Raw genomic sequence first — 20,412 nt, forward strand, 5'->3', positions numbered from 1 at the left:
CATAGAATATGTTTTTTCAACAATGAGGGAAGTCGCTCGGAACTGAAGCTCTTCCTTAAGCCGGAAAACACGGTCGAAAGTTTATTCCACTCGGATCTTGCGACTTGAAGGCTAACATCAAGATCACGAATAGTGTAGTTATAACCTTTATTATGCTCCATGAACTTCTTATACCTCTCTTCCATCGGAGCATGATTCTCCTCCACGGTAGCAGCTTCTTTAGCATTAGAGTTTAAGGCCGCCTCCAAATTATTTATTCTTTCAGTGGAGGAAGACTCGCGATCGGCGGAAGCATGTACATCAGTTTAGACCTCAACCTACTTCGCCTTGGCCTCTTCAAATTTTTCCCTTAACAGAGCGACCTCTTGGCTAAGGGTCACCACCCTTTGCTCGTTTTACTACGATCGAGCCTCCAAATCAATGGCATCGATAGCTTGTTCTTCCAGTGCAGGTATGTTACATCCCCCATTTTCGTATGTTAAAGTTTCGTCGTAAGTTAATCGACGTAAGTTCGGGAATGGGATTATTTTGAGATTATGCTATTTCAAACAAGTGATGAGTAAATTTGTGAAGGTGAGAGGGGAAGCAAGTCAAGTAAAATGAATTTTTGTCCAAGTTTGACATGTTACGATAAAATACGGCCCGAGCTAAAATACTCGGTATTTATGGACTAGTGTCATACAAGGTACCACATGAGCATGATAGTAAGGTGTATAAGGTATGTGAAAAGTGAGTAGTATTTTAAGTAAATCGAAGTATTTCTTAATTATGTGGGTAATTGATTAATTATTTGGTAATAGGACATTACCTAATTAATTAATAATTACTGGTGGATTAAATGAAGTTTTTGTATAAAGACTAAAGCAAAAGAAACGTGCGACCCTTTGAAACACAGTAAGTGACTCATAATATTGGTATGAAAGGTGGCTGGCCATTTAGATGTTTGGGTGTCTTCTTTATTTGGAAGTGGGGCTAAGAATATTAGCCATTTAAATGCTTTATTTATTTAAATAAATAAAACATCTTTATTTAAATGTTTGGGTGTCCATCACTACAAATTCAAAAAGATATTACAAAATATTTGACAAGATCCACCATACGGGCTCAAATGGGAACTTAGATGTCGGGTGGATGGAGACAAGGGTGAGAAAGCTTTTGACTAAAATATCTGTTTGGTGTTTGTTTCGCATGAGCAGTGCAGTGCCATCTTCAGATTCCAACGAGATTTCTTAGCACCGTAGTAACGTGAGATTTTGTGACTCTAAAGGAGTACAGTGCAACCTTTTCAAGAATATCATACGAAAATTTCTCTACTTCATGTATGTTAAGACTATCCTTTCTTTCTTTATAGCATGATCCAAAGGATACAAACGAAACGAGCAAATACACAACTTCCATAAATGATTATATTCATAGAATTTTTAGAGGTGTCTATGTTATTGAATTTTCATGTGTCATATTATTCTATCATCTGTTCATGGGTCTCAAAAATACGTAAGTTGGTAAGATTTGCTTCATGACAGTAATCAAAGGCAAAATGGTCTTATGGCACTCCGAAAGATTTTATTGACATATTTATCATGCATTGCATTTATTTACATGGACCTATGACCAGATGGTGTTATATATACACACACACACACACACACACATATATATATATATATATGGGATATGGGAAATGGTTAAAGCATTATATACGCACCACCACCTGATCAGCTGGTATACGTTGCTGATTTGACCACAGTGGCCGAGATGATATGATGGGATTCCCTCAGAGGCTTGATGATGTTATGAACGCATATACCCATGCATGGTATGACATTTATATGCATATGCATGACATTCTAAATATTAAAAGATTCATAAAGTTGTTCAGACTTATATGTCGAGTCTTTTACTCTATGTTTCTCTCATTTCTATTATTTACTGATTTTCATTCCTTACATACTCGGTATATTATTTGTACTGACGTCCCTTTTGCTTGGGGATGCTGCGTTTCATGCTCGCAGGTCCTGGTAGACAGGTCAAGAGTCCTCCAAGTAGGCTATCAGCTCAGCGGAAGAGGCTGGTGCGCTCCATTTGCTCCGGAGTTGCTTTTTTGGTCAGTATGATTTAGACTCGTATTATTTGGTATGGTGGGGTCTTGTCACGATCTTTATGTTAAGTATGTACTCTTAGAGGCTTGTAGACAGATGTCATGTATACGAATACTTGTGTGGCCTTGCCGTCCTATGTCTTGATTTTACAAATGATCATGTTGGGCCCGTATATCACATGTATAAGTTTTTATATCAGGTTGGGTCATTCCACATTGAGTACTCCCCTATGTTTATTCTAGTTAGCCCATGACGACCCTTTTGGCCAATTTGCCAATGAAAGTACAATAAGAAAGATATATTATATTGGTACTCGGTTAAGTAAGGTACTGAGTGCTTTTTGCGGCCCATAGGTTTGGATCAAGACAAAAAGTAAAATCATGCGGTTAGATAACCAGTTCTATAACACAAGATGTAGCAATATTCGTAATTTCAACAAAGTACCGAGCAAAGAACTTTAGTATACCTACAAGTGCCCTGAGGGACATTTTATCAAGATTTGAATATGTGTTCAAAGTGAGGCCTAGAGATTGGCTAGACGCTAGAGCAAAAAAAAAAGAGGGAAAAAGGGTCACATAAGCGCACTTACAAGGTCAGAGTCATACAGGCTAAATGACGGAAGGTAGCAACAGTTACGAGATTGAAAAGATTCCAACCAAAAGTCGTGGTACGGGGAAGAGGACTAAAGGGAGGAATGCCCTAGCCTTTTTGACTTATTCACAGAACAGTTGCCTAGATGGCAAGAGGAGCATTAAAGTATTCGTAAGAGCTATGGGATATGAGCATGATAAATGTATCAGTCAATATTTGAGGACGAATGTTCCAAACGGGGGGGATGATATTACATCCCGCATTTTCATATGTTAAAGTTTCATTGTAAGTTAATCGACGTAAGTTCGGGAATGAGATTATTTTGAGATTATAATCATTATGCTATTTCAGACAAGTGATGAGTAAATTCGTGAAGGTGAGAGGGGAAGCAAGTCAAGGAAAACGAATTTTCATCCAAGTTTGACATGTTGGAATAAAATACGGCCCGAGCTAAAATACTCGGTATTTATGGACTAGTGCCATACAAGGTACCACATGACCATGATAGTAAGGTGTATAAGATATGTGAAAAGTAATGAGTATTTTAAGTAAGTAAAAATAATTCTTAATTATGTGGGTAATTGGTTAATTATTGGATAATGGTACAATACCCTATTTAATTAATACTTAGTGATGGATTAGTTGAAGTATTTGGATAAAGACTAAAGCAAAAGAAACATGGTAGCCCCTTCAAACACATTAAGTGACTCATAATATTGGCATGTATGGTGGCCATTTAGATGTTTGGGTGTCATCTTTATTTGGAAGTGGGGCTAAGATTAGTAGCAAATTAAGTGCTTTATTCTTTTTTACCATGAAAATGGTAATTACAATTAGATTTGATTTTGTGGTTCTAAAAATATGTAATTTATTTTTGTGCTAGTCATTAAGCAGTAGATGCCAAATGTTAGACTAGTATATGAGATAAGAACTTTGAAAGCAGTATGTTTAAGCAAACCGAGGGGTGGAGAATTGGGGCCACGAGCCAGATTATACGGGGCCTCGAGGTCGAGCTAGATACTAAGTTGTGGACAGCCGATGAAGGACTAACAGTTTTGAGAGCTTTGATGAAGGCTCTTTAAGATCAACAACGAGTAATAAATGAAGAATAATTAATGAAATACAATAAATGGAAGTGATAAATATAAGTAATAGAATCAAGGGAGAATTTGTTTAGGTTAGAGAGCAGAAAATATTCTTGTTCTTATATTGAAGGTTGTATATTTCTACAAAATGACAAGGGTCCCCTTTATATATGAGGGAGAATCCTAACATAGTACAAATGCATTTATTACAAAGATATATGGTTGGTACAACCATTTAATGCCACGATACGGGCTCATACTAGCCTAATAAACTTAGTCATCCTGAATCACGTGCCTTGGGAACTTCCCATTTTTCCATCATAACTACTGATCTGCACTTCCCTGATGTCAAACGCTGATAACCCTAGGGGTTGAACCTCGACCATTGTCTCGAGCCTTTGGAGACGTGCCTACGAATCATCATAATGACTATAAAATCGGACCCTCTGATTTTTACCGCATACCAATAGTCCCCGCGTTTCTTAGAATGAAAATGACAAGAAACGATCTTGAATTCTTACCTCTTCTATACTACCCCCGTGACGTGAGCCTATCAGAGCATTAAATTCCATCACTCAAAAGACTACGCAGGGGTCGCTGTCAACACGACTCTCGAGAAGCCCATAAGCCGCTATTGGTTCAAACTTTCCACTTCCCAAATACTGCTCATGTGGCTTCTATGAATACCTCAACCATTTTGCCATTCATACTTTACAACGCCTTCAAGATTTTATAGTGAAGTTCACCATCTTCTGCATTATTCTCCCTTCTGCGCTTGCTTCTTCACTTTCCTTCCTAGAAGCCCCTCTTTTTCATAGTCATGGCCAGAACCTCTAGAATGGTACCTCAGAAGGAGGGCACAACCTCTTCGCCACGCCAATCGAAGGGAAAACCAAAAGTACCTCCAACTATTGAGTAGTGTACCCCTACCAAATTCGATACTGTATCCGAATTTTTAGTCGAAAACCCCCTACTACACCAGGCAGATGTGAAAACGTGTCTCGGTACATCAGCGTGGTGACCGATATGAATAGAGTGAAGAAAGACTGCCGATGGGGAGAGGCAACATTAGTAGAAATCCCCAATTCTAGCGACAACATAGTAGACCATAAAGGTGGCTTCTTCAGCGTGTATACATACCCATTTACTTTAGGCCCTACAGATTCTTTGGATCCTTCTTCCATGTTGATAGATCTGGTGATTCTCGATTTCTGCCATGAGTACTGAGTGACGCTTGGTCAGATCTATCCTTCTTTTTGGAGGATCGTTCATATGCTCCGGTACTTTTTAAGCCAGGTCGAGGGTATGACCTTCACCCTCAATCACTTGGTCAAATTATACAACCCTCACCTCTTTCGGGGTTTGATCAAGCTTTATCCTCGATCCACGAGGCCGTTCTTTTCGAGCATCCATGAGGACAAGGATCAGGGGTGGATGAGCCGATTTATCCAAGTGAGGACCTTGGACATTATCCTGATTAATAGGATGCCATTCCCGGTGGAGTGGAATATGAATCGTAAGTGCCTTTACCTTGAGCATATTTTATTGCCTTTTCATCCCTTTCTGAAAAAATGATCTTCTTTTGATTATGCAACTACCATTTGGTACCTTGACGCGGTTCAGAACCTATTGGGATGGATCAGATAGTTGGATTTCGCTTTACCTTATCTCGATCGTTCTTGGCACGACTTGGCCAAAATGCAGTGGCAGGCCAAGAACCACAGTATGCTCTTTACTACTATCTGTACCATGTTTCCTTATGAATATCTTTTATGGTGGTAAGTTCGATGCATCACGCTCGTGTAGGCCTCGGGGATGGAGTGTTGATGAGACCGTCTACTGATGGTGAGGAAGGGACCTCAAAGCCCCGTAAGGGCAAGGATAGGAAGAAAGAGGCGTCAGCTGCGTCTCCTAAATTAGAGAAACCTAAAGTTCAAAGGCCTCAGACTGATGCCAAAGTCTTGGCTTCGGTTGCTGTGGTGAGTCCCCATGTCGAGGATGAAGGTGATGAAGGCCCTTTGGTACAAAGGACGAGACGAGGTGCGGATGCTCTACAAGTTGTTGGGCAGAAAGTCATCGAATCGGGGGCGGTCGATATCGACCAAACCCATGCTAAGGAGACCCTCAAGGAGGGTGGGGGCATAGTCCTCGAGTTCTAAGTCGGACATTGTACAGTCCACGCTGATGAGCCTACCGCTGGTGACTCCGGAGGGCCTGAGCCTGAAGCTTCCCGAGGGCAAGATGAGACCCTTAGAGAAATTAATGCTCTAGGCTGCTTTAATTTAGGCCATTCGTACTCACCGGGGGAAATCAGGGATGTATAGGGCTCGGGTACTGCCGACATGGGGGCTTCTCATAGAGGGAAGATCTACTTGAAAACCTCTTCGACGGTGTCGACGAAAACATTGACCTCAATGCTCCTACCGCTCTCGACGTGGCGGAGAGGCTTCAGCAGCAGGTGATATCCTTTCACATATTTTTAGCACTTCAAATTGTTTGCCTTTGTTTTTCTAACTTCCCTTCTTTGTTGTAGGCCAAGAAAATGTATGACCATGCCTTTTCAAGGGTTCAAGACGAGCTTTTGTGCTGTGGGAAGGAGATCGAGAAGCTCAACTCGGAGCTAAAGGAGTCGAAGGCCTCCTCTGCCCAAAACGGGGAGGAGTTGAGCGGACTTCGGGCGAATTTGGAGGGAGTGCACCAGGAAAGGGCTGGCCTTACTGAGTAGGTATCACGTATGTATGAACTCATCTTTTATTCTTATAACTTGATGCTTACCGACTTGTTTTGCCTTTGTAGATTGGGCAAAAAGATGCCTTGGTGGGGCGACTTCAAGAAGAGGCTGCAGCCAAGGATGCGAATATCCTCGAGATGAAGGAGCAAAATGAGGCCGTGATCTTGGAGAGAAGTCTCTTGCGGACGGAGCTGACATTGATATAGGGTCTTCTTCGAAGTGCTCAGAAGGAGGCTGCTGCACTATCTGTGGCCAAGTCTGAGGCCGAAGAAAAAGTATCTTCATACATGAAGGATGCCGCTACTGCGAATGAATGAGCCCGAGAGATATCAGAGAAGGCCGAGCAGAAGCTGACTCAGGCCATCGCTTATGCCTGTTCAAAGGCAAGGAAGTAGGATCTCGAGTAAGCAAGCGCTAAAGGCACCGATCTCTCAGCTGAGATTGAGGAAGCCCGAGTCTTGGAGGAAGAATCGACATTTTTGGCCACTTCGAATGACGGTTCTGGAGATGATCTAGAGAGTAGTGATGGTGAAGAATAGATCCACTTCGTCTTCCTTTCTTTTTTATGTATGAATCTCTCGGGAGGGGGGGGAGTTGTAAAGACACCCCTTGTAAATATATTTTTGGTAATGTAAGAAGATTTTTCTGCTTCAAGTCTCCGAATTTTATATTTTAGCATTCACGCGGAGTTAGCCTTTGAATTTTGATGTTGGCTCTTCGGACCCCATACTTGGAGTAATCGGGACCCTCAAGATCGGGCACCATCTCGAGATTAGGTCAATAGCTTTTTAGAATTGATGCTTGTAATAACAGAAATTCTCGGGGTCTCAACGGCTCAAGAGTGCTATGTGACAGTATCATTTATGTGCCACGGTTGTGAAGGGATGGCCTTTATGATAGGCGAACAGTCTCTGCTTGCTCTATATATGCATTTGCTTAATCCTTTATCTGAGGACTCCGCTACTTTGAGTAACTATCCCTTTTATAGAGCTCTTTTTTTGTGCTAGTTCTCTCACCATTTCAAAAGCTTTCGCCGAAGACTTTACCTTCATTTTTTTTATTTTATCATAGCCATGGTTGCTACATCTAAACCCGTTCACCAAGGAGAGGAGAGTTTTGCCTCTGCTTCACGCTCGGTCGGTGGTACACCGCCGACATCTGGTGAGCTAACTTCGAGGTGCTTTGTCACAAGGATGGACTTTGCGTTCAAGAGACCTCCTAATGTTTAGGGCCATCGGGAGCATTCATCGAGGTTTATCTCCTCAATAGGGGGTGAGCACCTCGAGGCAGTAAGAAAAGATTGTGCATGGGGAGAAAAAGTGGCACTGCAGGTACCTTCCCCGGAAGAGAGAATCATGGCTCATGTCGAGGGGTTTTTGAATGTATATATGTACCCCTTTACATTGAGCCCTCTCGATAGGGTCGTGCTCGAATTTTATTGAAGATGTCGGGTTACCTTGGCATAGGTTCACCCGTTGTTTTGTATGATAGTGCTGATGATAAGGTATTTTGTAGATAAAGCCGGGCTCGAGTTCACCCTCAGTCATCTTCTTAAACTGTACTTGCCCTTGCATCATCGAGGCCTGATGTGTAATGTTGAATTGCTGACATACCTCTTTCATCAGATGACTATTTAGATTAGCCCCGTTATCTGTGATGATCACCTTTGATATCCCAAACCGGCAAATGATATTTGAGTGCACAAAATCAACCACCGCCTTCTTGGTTACAGACTTGAATGTTTTAGCTTCAACCCACTTGGTGAAATAATCAATAGCCACCAAAATAAACCTGTGCCCATTGGACGCTGTTGGCTCAATTGGTCCAATGACATCCATGCCCCACACAATAAAAGGCCATGGTGTAGACATTGTGTGCAATTCAGATGGTGGAGAATGAATTAAATCTCCGTGCACTTGGCACTGATGACACTTGCGCACGAAACTGATACAATCTCGCTCCATAGTGAGACAATAATAACCTGCTCGGAGGATCTTCTTTGCCAACACGTACCCGCTCATATGCAGTTCACAAACTCTAGAATGTACTTCGGTCATGATAGTTGTGGCCTGTCTAGCATTTATGCATCTCAACAATCCAAGATCCGAAGTCCTTTTGTACAAAACCCCTCCACTGAAGAAAAATCCACTTGCCAACCGCCAAATTGTTCTCTTTTGATCACCTGTGGATTGTACTAGATACACCCCCATCCTGATATATTTCTTGATATCATGAAACCAAGGCTCACCGTCAAGTTCTTCTTCCACCACATTACAGTAAGCATGCTAATCATGGACCTGAATATGCAAAGGGTCAACATAAGCCTTATCTGGGTGATGTAACATTGATGCCAGAGTAGCCAAAACATCGGCAACCTCATTATGGATCCTTGAAATATGCCTGAACTCTACTGATCGAAACCACTGACAAAGATCATGCAAACATTGCCGGTACGGTATGAGTTTTAAATCTTGTATTTCCCATTCCCCTTGGATCTGGTGCACCAGAAGGTCTGAGTCTCCCAAGTCCAAGACTTCCTGGACCCCCATGTCTGCAGCCAACCTCAAACCCAAAATGCATGCCTCGTACTCAACCATATTGTTAGTACAGTAGAAACGAAGTTGAGCGATAACAGGGTAGTGATTCCCCATTTCAGAAATAAGTACGACTCCTATCCCAACACCCTTCATGTTAGCAGCTCCGTCAAAGAAAAGTTTCCACCCTGGCTCCTCAACTGGTCCACACTCATCAATGTGCATTACCTCTTCATCAGGGAAGTAAGTCTTCAAAGGCTCATATTCCTCATCCACTGGGTTCTCAGCCAAATTATCGGCCAATGCCTGAGCTTTTATCGCAGTCCTAGTCACATAGACGATGTCAAATTCTATGAGCAAGATCTGCCATTTTGCGAGCCTCCCTGTAGGCATAGGCTTCTGAAAGATATACTTTAATGAATCCAAATGAGAGATGAGGTAAGTAGTGTAAGAGGACAAATAGTGCTTCAACTTCTGTGCTACCCAAGTTAGGGCGAACATGTCCTCTCAAGGTGAGTGTACTTAACCTCGTAAGATGTAAACTTCTTGCTGAGATAATAGATGGCTTGCTCCTTCCTGCCGGTGATGTCATGATGACCCAATACACAGCCAAAGGAATTATCTAGGGCCGTCAAATACAGAATCAAAGGCCTCCCCGGTTCTGGTAGCACCAACATAGGTGGGTTTGACAAATACCCTTTTATCTTATCAAATGCTTCTTGACACTCGTCTGTCCACTTGAACGCGACATCTTTCTTTAACAACTTGAAGATAGGATCATAGGTTGTCGTAAGCTGAGCAATGAACCTACTGATGTAGTTCAACCTCCCTAATAGACTCATTACTTCAATCTTGTTCCTTGGAGGTGGCAATTCTTGGATAGCTTTAATCTTTGAAGGGTCCAACTCAATACCTCGGCGGCTGATTATGAATCTTAGCAATCTTCCAGATGGCACACCGAATGCGCACTTTGCAGGATTGAGCTTAAGATTGTACCTGCGAAGCCATTGGAAGAACTTTCTCAAATCTCTGACATGGTCAGACTGCTTTCTAGACTTTATGATCACATCATCCACATAGACCTCAATCTCTCTGTGTATCATGTCATGGAATATGGTTGTCATTGCCCTCATGTAAGTTGCCCCAGCATTTTTCAAACCAAAAGGCATAACCCTATAGCAGTATGTTCCCCAGGTGTGATGAATGCCGTCTTCTCTCCATCTTCCTCATCCATTAGGATTTGATGATAGCCCGCATAACAATCCACAAAAGACCCAATCTCGTGTTTGGCATAATTATCAATCAGAATGTGGATATTTGGCAGTGAAAAGTTGTCCTTGGGACTCGCCTTATTAAGATCACGGTAATCAACACATACCCTGGTCTTGCCATCCTTCTTTGGCACAGGTACTACATTGGCTAACCAAGTGGGATATCGAGTGAAACGAATAACTTTTGCATCGAACTGCTTGGTAACCTCTTCTTTGATCTTCACATTCATATCAATTTTAAATTTCCTCAGCTTCTGCTTGACTGGATGGAATGCCGGGTCAATGGGCAACTTGTGAACCACCAAATCAGTGCTTAAACCTGGCATGTCGTCATATGACCATGCAAAAATATCTTTGTATTCAACCAATGTTTTAATGATCTCCTCCCTGAGATGAGGTTCAAGATGGACAATTATCTTAGTTTCTCTGATATTGTCTAGGTCCCCTAGATTGATTGCTTCTGTATCACTCAGGTTAGGCTTGGGTTTTTCTTCAAAATGGCTTAGTTCTTTACTAATCTCTTCAAAGGCTTCATCCTCGTCGTATTCTAATTCATTATCACACTCTATTTCTTGAATTACTATTTTCGAATTATATTGGCTTTTAAGACTGGGCCGAAGATTCCTCATGCATGTCATGTTATTGAAACCAACATAAAAAGAGTTGTACAAGGAAGAAAAGAAAATAAAACTGTCAGGAATGAGGAAAAGGGAAATTGCATTTCATTGAAATTAAAAGATAACAAGGTTTATACATCCAAATGGACGGAAGATAGAATCTGAATTACAACCCTGGAATAATCCAGATAAACTGAAAGAAAATCAAAGCAAACTACCAAAACTCCTTCCTGGAGGGGAGATGAGTAGCTTCCCAATTGTTATTATTTGCACCAGGCCCAACAAATTGCACATCTGCCTTGCTAGAACCCTCTCCAGCTGCCACCATGTTCACCTTGTCGAATAATTTCTCAAACCTTTCAAGAAACTCCTTATCAGGACCAACCACAGGATTGGGAACTGTTGTTGCTGGGTGTTTCTTGGCGCTGGGCCTGAAAAATGATCAGGAGAGACGGGGGATGGGCTTTGGGAGGACCCATGCCCTCTGTTTCAGCTTTCTGGATCTTTTTATGTCCACAACTATGGGCTTGAACCCCAAATCAAATGTATCCAAGTTTTTGGGGAGAGATACCGTCTGTACGATACCTTGCAGATATGCACCCAAACCCTTGCTTGGTATAAAACCATTTTTCAACATTTCAACGGCTACCATGACTACTGCAACGGCTACCCTCGGCGCTGGAACACACTTACCTTCTGGAATTTTCTCTACTGATACCGTGTCAAAAAACCTGATAAACCCATGGCCCCTTATTGTATTCAAACTCTATGAATGGAACAATGGCATCACTGTGGGCACACAAATTATCCTCGCCATGCACAATAATTTCCTGTCTATCCCATTCAAACTTGACTATTTGATGCAGGGTAGACGGGACCGCTTTTGCAGCATGAATCCAGTGCCGACCCAATAGTTGATTGTAAGAAACAACCACATAGAGCACCTGGAACTCCATGGTAAATTCAACAGCCCTATTGTAAGCTCTAGCACTATGTACCCGACTGAATCTTTCCCTCCACCGTCGAATCCCCGAACGCAGATACTGTTCTTGTGAATTCTTTCATCGTCCACCTTCAATTTGTTCAAAATGGAGAGAGGGCAAATGTTCGCACTGGAACCACTGTCGACTAGTACTCGGGTAACCACGGAATCTTCGCATTTCACCGTGAAATAGAGGGCTCTATTGTGCTCAGTGCCCTCTATGGGCAACTCATCATCAGAAAAAGTGACTCTGTTTACCTCAAATATCTTGTCAGCTATCTTTTCCAGGTGGTTTACTGAGATTTTGTCAGGAATGTGGGCCTCATTCAGGATCTTCATCAAAGCCTGACGGTGCTCGTCTGAATGGATCAATAATGACAATAGTGAGATCGGAGCCGATATCTTCCTCAACTGCTCCACAATGGAATAGTCCTGCACTTTTATCTTTCTCAAGAATTCCTCTGCTTCTTATTCGGTCACAACTTTCTTCACTAGCACTGGGTTGTCTTTGGAGCTTTTAGCCTTCTTCAATTCTTCAGGGGCAAAGTATCTCCCCGATCGAGTCAAACCATGGGTCTCACAAACTTCTTCTTTAACTTCTTTCCCCTTGTAAGTCAGTGTCACTCGTTCATAATTCCACGGGACCGCCCTACTGTTGACTATTGGTAATTGAGTTACCAGTTTGATAATGACAGGGTCTATGCGGGCACCTTCCACAATTACAACAAGCTTGTTTGTCACTCCTGGCACAACCACTTTCGCTCTTTCATGTTTCCCTGCAACGTCACTTGAGGACCCTGCTTGACCACCATTGATGGTTCACTATTTTCCCCATTCAACTTGATCACAAACTTCTCACTTGTTGACTTTTCAAATGGCCTGGCTTTACTGGACCGAATCATCATGATAGTTTGCGAAGGCTTCTTAGGCTTCCCTTCCTTATGCACTATCTCAATCATATTTGTCTCATGATGGGCCGACAATGGCTTCTAGTTAATATTAGGTGCCTCCGGAGCTTGGACCTCAATCCGATTAGTATCAATGAGCTCTTGAATAGCTGTTTTCAATTGTCAACATTTCTCTGTGTCGTTCCCTGGAGCACCAGAACAATATTCGCAACTCACAGAGTAATCAAGATTCCTCGGGGGAAGATTTGGCAGTTTCGGCTCGATCGGACTCAGCATACCCAATTGTCTCAACCTGCGGAACAAACTGGTATAGGATTCTCTCAATGGAGTGAAGGTTTTCTTCTTCTGAAACCTCTCATCCTTAAATGTTTGGTTGGGCCGGAAACCTAATCCAGGAGGGTTTTGGTAGGCTCTTAGGGGCTGATAGGCATTTTGTGAAGCTGGGTATGTATTTTGTGGGACTGGCGTACACCATTGTGCGTGAGCCGGAGGTTGGCTATATGTTTGGGCATGGTGGACAGAAAAATGGGGGACTGGTGGTGGGTAGTAGTGTTGTGGTGGGCTATATGGGGTGTGAGGGTAGGTTTGGTGGTGGAGTCGAGGCTGGTTATAGTAATGTGATGGACCCCTGGGTCTGAACCAAGCTCCTGAATCAATCGTTGCTATATCCTCCTTTTTCTTCTTTCCAATTACTCCCCCAGTTCCGCTTCGAATGGCCTGGGTGGTTGCCTTGATAGCCGAGTAACTCATGATTTTGTTTGTCTTGAGCCCTTCTTCTACCATACTGTCCATGTTTACCACTTTATTAAAAGAATTGCCTACAACTGATACCAGATGACCGTAATAAGTAGGTTCTAAGGCCTGTAGAAAATAATCCACCATTTCACTTTCTATCATTGGAGGGTCAAACCTTGCTGTCTACTCTCTCCACCTAAAACCATATTCCCTAAAACTTTCATTGTGCTTTTTCTCAAGTTTTGTCAAAGACAGACGGTCCGGAATAATCTCGAGATTGTATTGGAAGTGGCAAGCAAATGCTTGGGCTAGATCATCCCATGTGTACCATCTTCTGTGATCCTGCCGAGTATACCATTCTAGCGCTGATCCGCTCAGACTTTGACTGAAATACGCCATTAGTAGCTCGTCTTTTCTACCAGCTCCCCTCATTTTGCTACAAAAACCTCTCAAATGTGCCACTGGATCACCGTGCCCATCATACAAATCAAACTTGGGCATCTTAAACCCTACCGACAATTGCACATCTGGAAATAGACATAGATCTTTGTAAGACACACTTACTTGACCTCCCAACCCCCGCATGTCCCTGAATGATTGTTCCAGGATTTTAACTTTCCTGAACATCTCCTCTTGTTCGGGATTTTTAGATGGTTTTTCAGTTTCCGCAGGGAGGTCAAAATGATGAGTGTAGGAATAGGGTTCGGGAACCTTGAAAGTGGGCTTCGGGGGGTAATACTAGTTGTCATAAGTCTGGAACAGAGGCTCACTGGAGGATCAGTGTAATGTAGTAGGTGGAGGTGCTACAAAAACAGGAGTGACTGGTGGAGGAGGGTGCAATACTTGTTTGGGTGGTGGAGCTTGTGATATATGGGAAGTGGTGACATAGCACTGTTGGTAGAGGGGAAAGGCCGGAGATGAGTTCACAGTGGGAGGTTCCTGGGTTTGAGACAATGGCGGGATAAAAGCAGGGTTGGCGGGTAAATTGGTGGTGGGTGCACTTTTGCCCCTGCTTGGTACATTTCTGCCATCTGCTGCTTCAGCTTATACAACTCATCTTTCAGATTAACCACTGATTCTTCCACCTCTTTTGACGGATCGACAATACTTGCCTTAAGTTCCTGGTTGGCCATGTTCAACTTGTTTTTGGACCGGGTGTTGTAGGAGTGAGTTGCCAGAATGCCAATCAAACTAACTACCTGCCTAACTGGAAATCTCATAAATAACAAACTTGTTAGCGATGAGGGCTTTAATAGATAGGCAACCATACATTTGAGGAGTGAATGCACCTAAGCAGTTAACCTTTCTATTATGCATTTGATCGGTTGCTTGCGTCATTCTAACTTTTCGTTATTTCCATTTGCAACTTCTCTTTTCTCTCTCTTTTTCTCTTCTCTTTTTCTTTTCTCTTTTTTTTTCTCTTTTTCTTTCTTTCCTTCCTTTGCTTGATTTCCTTTTTACTCTCTCATTTCCCTCTCTTGTTTTGTCATTATTTCCTTCTCACGATTTCTTTTTCTCTCTTCCTTTTCTTTTCGCACTTATTTTTCTCTCCTTTTCTCTTCTTCATCTTTTTAGTTATCACTCTTTTTCTTTCTTTTGGGTTATGGTCAAATCCTATGGAGATTGCCTACGTATCATGACCCTGCATGAATCAGACCGAGCGTAGTTCAGGAGAAATAAATAACAAAATATTTAGGGATTTTCAATTTTCATAAAAAGCAAATGTTTTGATTACAAAGACTCAAAACTAACAGACTCCAAAAGCAACTAATAGACTCTGATAAAAAGACACAATACAGACTCCAAAAATAAACTATCATAATCCAATAAAAGAAAATACAGACTCAAAACATCTGACAGACTCCAGCAAAAAGAAAATACAGACTTAAAACAACTGACAGACTCTAGCGGAAAAGGAAATAAAGACTCAACTGAAAATCATGAATACATTAATGCTCCTGGTGCCCGCGGGACATCATTCGGTCTCGTCGCGGGCCTATTTGCAAGATCCCTTTGAAGTCTATCCAAGTCACTCATTATTTGTTTAACAAATGTCATCACTACTGCGAAGAAGGTGGTGCGAGTCATATCCTCACAGGCTTGGCACTTCACAACAATGTAATCGGTGATGGTTCTAATTCTCTCTCTTATGACACCTTTTTCTTGCAATAAACGCCCGATCTTCTGGGCCCTGGCTAGTTCATTTTCTACTTTGTTGAGATCAAAACTGTATTCTCCCACTTTCTGCCTCAGGTTATCTATAAGTTTTTCATCTTTGGCACTTCGGGCGGGGTTTTTTGCCGCTATTTTCATTTTCTGAATTTGGGCTCGAAGGGCCTCGTTTTCTTTGGCTAGCTTTTTCTTTTCACCTTCGTCCGCCGCGACTTGCAAGCTATTCTCGAATTGAAGTTCTTTGACTTGTCTTTCCAACTTTTCGATTGTGGCCCTGTACTCATTCTCCTTGGCCAACCAAGCCCACTGTTCTTGCGACGCCTCAACAAATTCCTGAATGTGAGGCTTTTTGGCTGGTCTTTCTGGTTCGGCCCTTGCAGTGTTCTTCTTTCTATACCAGGCAAGATAGGCGGGTGAGACTTTGCCTCTAGATAGGTCATGCACTCGAGTGTTCACCGTCAAATACTGGCATTCGTTCCAAATAGAACGAATTGTCTCTTCATGAAATTGGCCATCGGAACTGACCTCGACCGCATAAGCACTAAAATCTTCATTCGGGTGCATCACTTGACACCTTCTCAACTGTCTCATTACCCGGTAAGGAGCGTAGGGCTGAATACCTCGCAGGCCCATTAGGAGGAAGTAAGGACCGGTGGCGGGCATATACACAATTTCTTCAACAGGAAGCCAACCTAGTGTCCATTCTATTTGTCCTGCAGTGATGGAACGAAGGCGGGATACCCAATCTCCAAACCCCTCTGGCAGCTTGAACCCTGAAATCCTTATGTCAAACTCTTCAATGCAACTTTTCTCTGTGGATCCATAACTCATATACTGAGGGCGATGACACAGGTGCTCGATCATCCACATCTGTAATAGCAAATTGCATCCCTCGAAGAAATCTGCTCCAACTTTACAAGTTGTGAGAGCTCTGTATATCTCAGACACTATCATAGGGGCAAGAGTGCTCTTGGCGTTGGAAATCAGGACCTTGACGACTCTAGCCACCCGCAAATCGATATTCTCGTCTTTTCGGGGAAACACCACAATGCCTAAGAAAACTACCATGAAGGCGAAACGCCTATGCTCATCCCATTTTGTTCGGTTACCTTTGCTACAAACCCCGCTTTCTGGATCGTTGAACCCTCCTACATGCTCGTACCTCTGGTATATAAAATGTAGAGTGGAAAAACCACCCTCCAACTCGGAGTACAGGACTACCTTGCTTCTCTTTAGCAAATCCATGAATTTGTGAGAGTTAACGACTCTTGGAGCGATCAGATACTTATGCCTCAACCCTTCAGTACTTTTCATGTAACCTGCTATCTCTTCCAAGGTTGGGGTGAGTTCAAAATCCGAGAAGTGAAATACGTTATGGGCCGGGTCCCAAAACATAACTAAAGCCTTTATGATATCTTCTCTAGGTCTGATCTTTAACAACCCGGTGAGACCTCCCAAATGTAGACTGACCTTATCTTACTCCGATTTTCCCATATCCTCCCACTACATATGCAACTCCAAAGGGATCTTGTTCCTAACTGTTATCGACAAACTTGGACTCGTGCTCATTCTGCACATTTATTAGGGTGATTAAGCAAAAATCAAGACTCATTTGACTCAAAGACAAAGTTGACACACTTTTTTCTATTCTTCTCTTTTTTTTTTCAAAATTAAAAATAAAATCCAGTTTTGCAAATACGGCCTTTCAGCACCTTGAAGACGAAGATTTTAAGGCTGTGTTGGCTAACCGGCGGACACCTTGAAAAATGACCACATAAGGCTGTTCTTGCAAAAGCAGCCTTCCTGCGCCCTTTTAGGGACATTCGACTATTTTTGACAAGAATGACATCACCCTAATTATTTTCAAATAAAAGTAAAATTTTTGGTCTTTTGGGCTATTTTTGCAAAAGGGAAGTTGGACCCGATGAGGATTGCCTACGTATCCCACACCCTGTGAGAATCAAACTAGCGTAGTTCGGGCAATTTTAAAACAAAAACCAACTTTTTTTTTTCTTTTCTCTTTTTTTTTTCAAAATAAAATATTTTTTTTCCTTTTCAAAATTTAGGCAGAGTTTCAGTACCATTTGGACATTGGTTTTTAAAAACAGGTGATTATCTCACTTAGCCCTCACACTGCTATTCTCAACTTTCTCCTATTATTCAAAAGCCGGCCAGCATGTGACTCCGAAGCAAATAAATGCACAAGTAGCAAGTAAGATGCATCAGGATGGTCTTTTCATTTCAGGTACACCTGTCCTAGACAGACCCAACCCCTGTGTTGAGTCTCCAAAGTCAAAATGCACATGATGCAAACAAACGTTCCTACTAGGGATCCGACATGAGGTATTATTATACTAGGTTTAAAAACCTGGGTTTATTTGTTCTAGACCTGGCTTACCCGAGCGGACAACTCGAGCCGAGGGGGGGGGTTGCGTACCGATAACCAAAAGATCATCCCACTTTACAACTTGTCCGAACCTCGTTCTATTTGGGATATGACATTAACAGAAAGAAGTCACGACCAACGTGCACTCCTCGAGAGAGAGAAGAGAGGGGTTTCATAGCAGTTTATAAATACAGTTCAGATTATATCAAAACGGTAAAAAGCAACATTTAGCACATTAAGCCCAAACATGTAATAAAATCAGATAATAAATAAAGCCAAATATAACAATTCATCTAAGCTCGCATTCTGAACCCTGAATAAGAGATTCTGGGTTAGATCCCCAACAGAGTCGCCAGAGCTGTCACACATCCTTTTTCCTACACCCCCGGAAGAGGGTATATAAGGGAGTTTTTTCCAACTTAAAGTGACAATCGAAACGAGATTATTTACTTATTAAAAATTCAAAGTCGCCACTTGGGATAATTATGGTGTCCCAAGTCACCGGTTCAAATCCTGAATCGAGGAAAAAATTTACTCTGTATTACAGTCCGTGAAGCAGAAATTCGGGTAAGGAATTCTGTTAACCCGGGAGAAGGTGTTAGGCATTCCTGAGTTCCGTGGTTCTAGCACGGTCGCTCAACTGTTATTATTGGCTTAATTATCTGATTCTAAAACATTTTGAACCTATGTGCATTTTTACCTCAAAACCGCTTTTATTTATTTTAAAGAAGATTTAACGTCGCCTAAAACATGTCTTTGGATCGCGCCACATGAAATGCACCCGCAATCCGAAACACATTCTAATCAACGTTATTAAGATTTGGATTTGGGTCACATGAAATGCACACCCGAGTTTAGGGAAGTTAATTATTAAAATAACGCGCCTAAAGCGACTACGCGTTTTCACTTTGCAAGGGCCATGGAAAATTCGCTAAATAGCACACCTCGATTTCTAAAAAAAAAGCAAACACATTAACTAAATGAGGGCCGTGCATTTAAGATTGTTGGACGCGGAACACCTCAATTTGTTTTAAAAGGAATTCAAACTAGATTTCAGAGGGCCATAAATTATATTCTATTTAATATGGCACAATAATACTACAAATCCAACTCCATGAATTTGAACTGAAACCAAACACCTTAAATTTTAGGAATGCTTTCAAGAATCAATCATTTGAACAGAATAATTTTCCATGAAAAAAAAACAGTAGCGCTGAGTTAAGATTAAAAATAGAACGCCACTTTCTGAACTTCTTGTTTCTGCACATTTCGCATTAACTTGAACCAAATCTATCCACCTCGTAGATATACACAACAGAATCCCCAACCCCTAATTCTATGGAATAGTATCCATTCATATTTTATTAAACAAGATTGAGTAGCAGAATAAAATTCAACAAGAACCCGACTTATACGAAGAGATACAACAATTGGAGGCTTCAATTCCCTTGGTTTTAGACCCAAGGTTAATTGTTCAATACTTATGCGACGCAGATAGCCAGGACAGATTCCATAACAAGGCTAATAGTGTAGAATCTGCACTCAAACTGTGCAGATTTGCTACTTAATTAGTGCAAAATAAAGCAGATTTTCAGCAGGCTCACAATCCAAACAAATGTCCCAAAATACTGCACGTTTCAGCACGATTCATTGCTCGAATCAACTGTTTTTAGCAGTGTGAAAGAACTAAGTTCTTATAGCTGTAACGGTGCAGATAACTTTCGAGCAGGAGAAGGAAAATAGAGCAAATCTACACATATACAAGCAGCGAAACAGTTGAGTTTCAACACCAATTTAAACCAAGATCTGAAAAGAATGAATCGCCAAGCAGCGTACCAGATTCACAAATTCTTGCAGTCAACAAAGAATCCTACTGCCCGTGTCATTTAAGATGAAGAAACCAAGACAAACTAACACAGGTCTAACTTAGTAAAACATAAACCAATGCAGATTAGTGCCAGATTTTGAAATCAAACAGAACATGATACAACATGGATCACTAAGATTCAACCTAGACACTATTACTATCCTAAGAACTCAAGAAGAATTACCAAGACTTAGTTTTAGGATTTAAGTAACGTATCTCAAGTGCAACCTCAAGAAAACAGACAAAATGCTCAAAGGAACTGCTTCATGAATACAAATGATGCATAATTTTTACAGCATAAAGATCAGAGTGCATTTCCACATGGAGACAAGGAAACAACTCGATGCAAATGTCAAGCAGATGCTAGCAAAGACGAACAGATCAAGGACTTAATAAGCTGGAGACGAGTCGATCCAAGCAAACAGAGACAAGCA

The 20,412-nt window shown here is 41.8% G+C and overlaps 1 protein-coding gene across 1 annotated transcript; it reads right to left on the reverse strand.

Moving 5' to 3' along the window:
* Window positions 1-6,873: 6,873 nt before the first annotated feature.
* On the reverse strand, window positions 6,874-12,249 carry LOC138870836 (uncharacterized). The gene is made up of 6 exons (XM_070148678.1): window positions 11,873-12,249; window positions 11,147-11,359; window positions 10,419-10,698; window positions 9,737-10,095; window positions 9,173-9,365; window positions 6,874-6,879 (listed from the first exon to the last, which is right to left on the reverse strand). The coding sequence occupies exons 1-6, from the start codon at window positions 12,247-12,249 to the stop codon at window positions 6,874-6,876; spliced, it is 1,428 nt and encodes a 475-aa protein (XP_070004779.1).
* Window positions 12,250-20,412: the final 8,163 nt, after the last annotated feature.

The sequence above is a fragment of the Nicotiana sylvestris genome, chromosome 1, assembly GCF_000393655.2.
Source record: "Nicotiana sylvestris chromosome 1, ASM39365v2, whole genome shotgun sequence".
Lineage (NCBI taxonomy): Eukaryota > Viridiplantae > Streptophyta > Magnoliopsida > Solanales > Solanaceae > Nicotiana > Nicotiana sylvestris.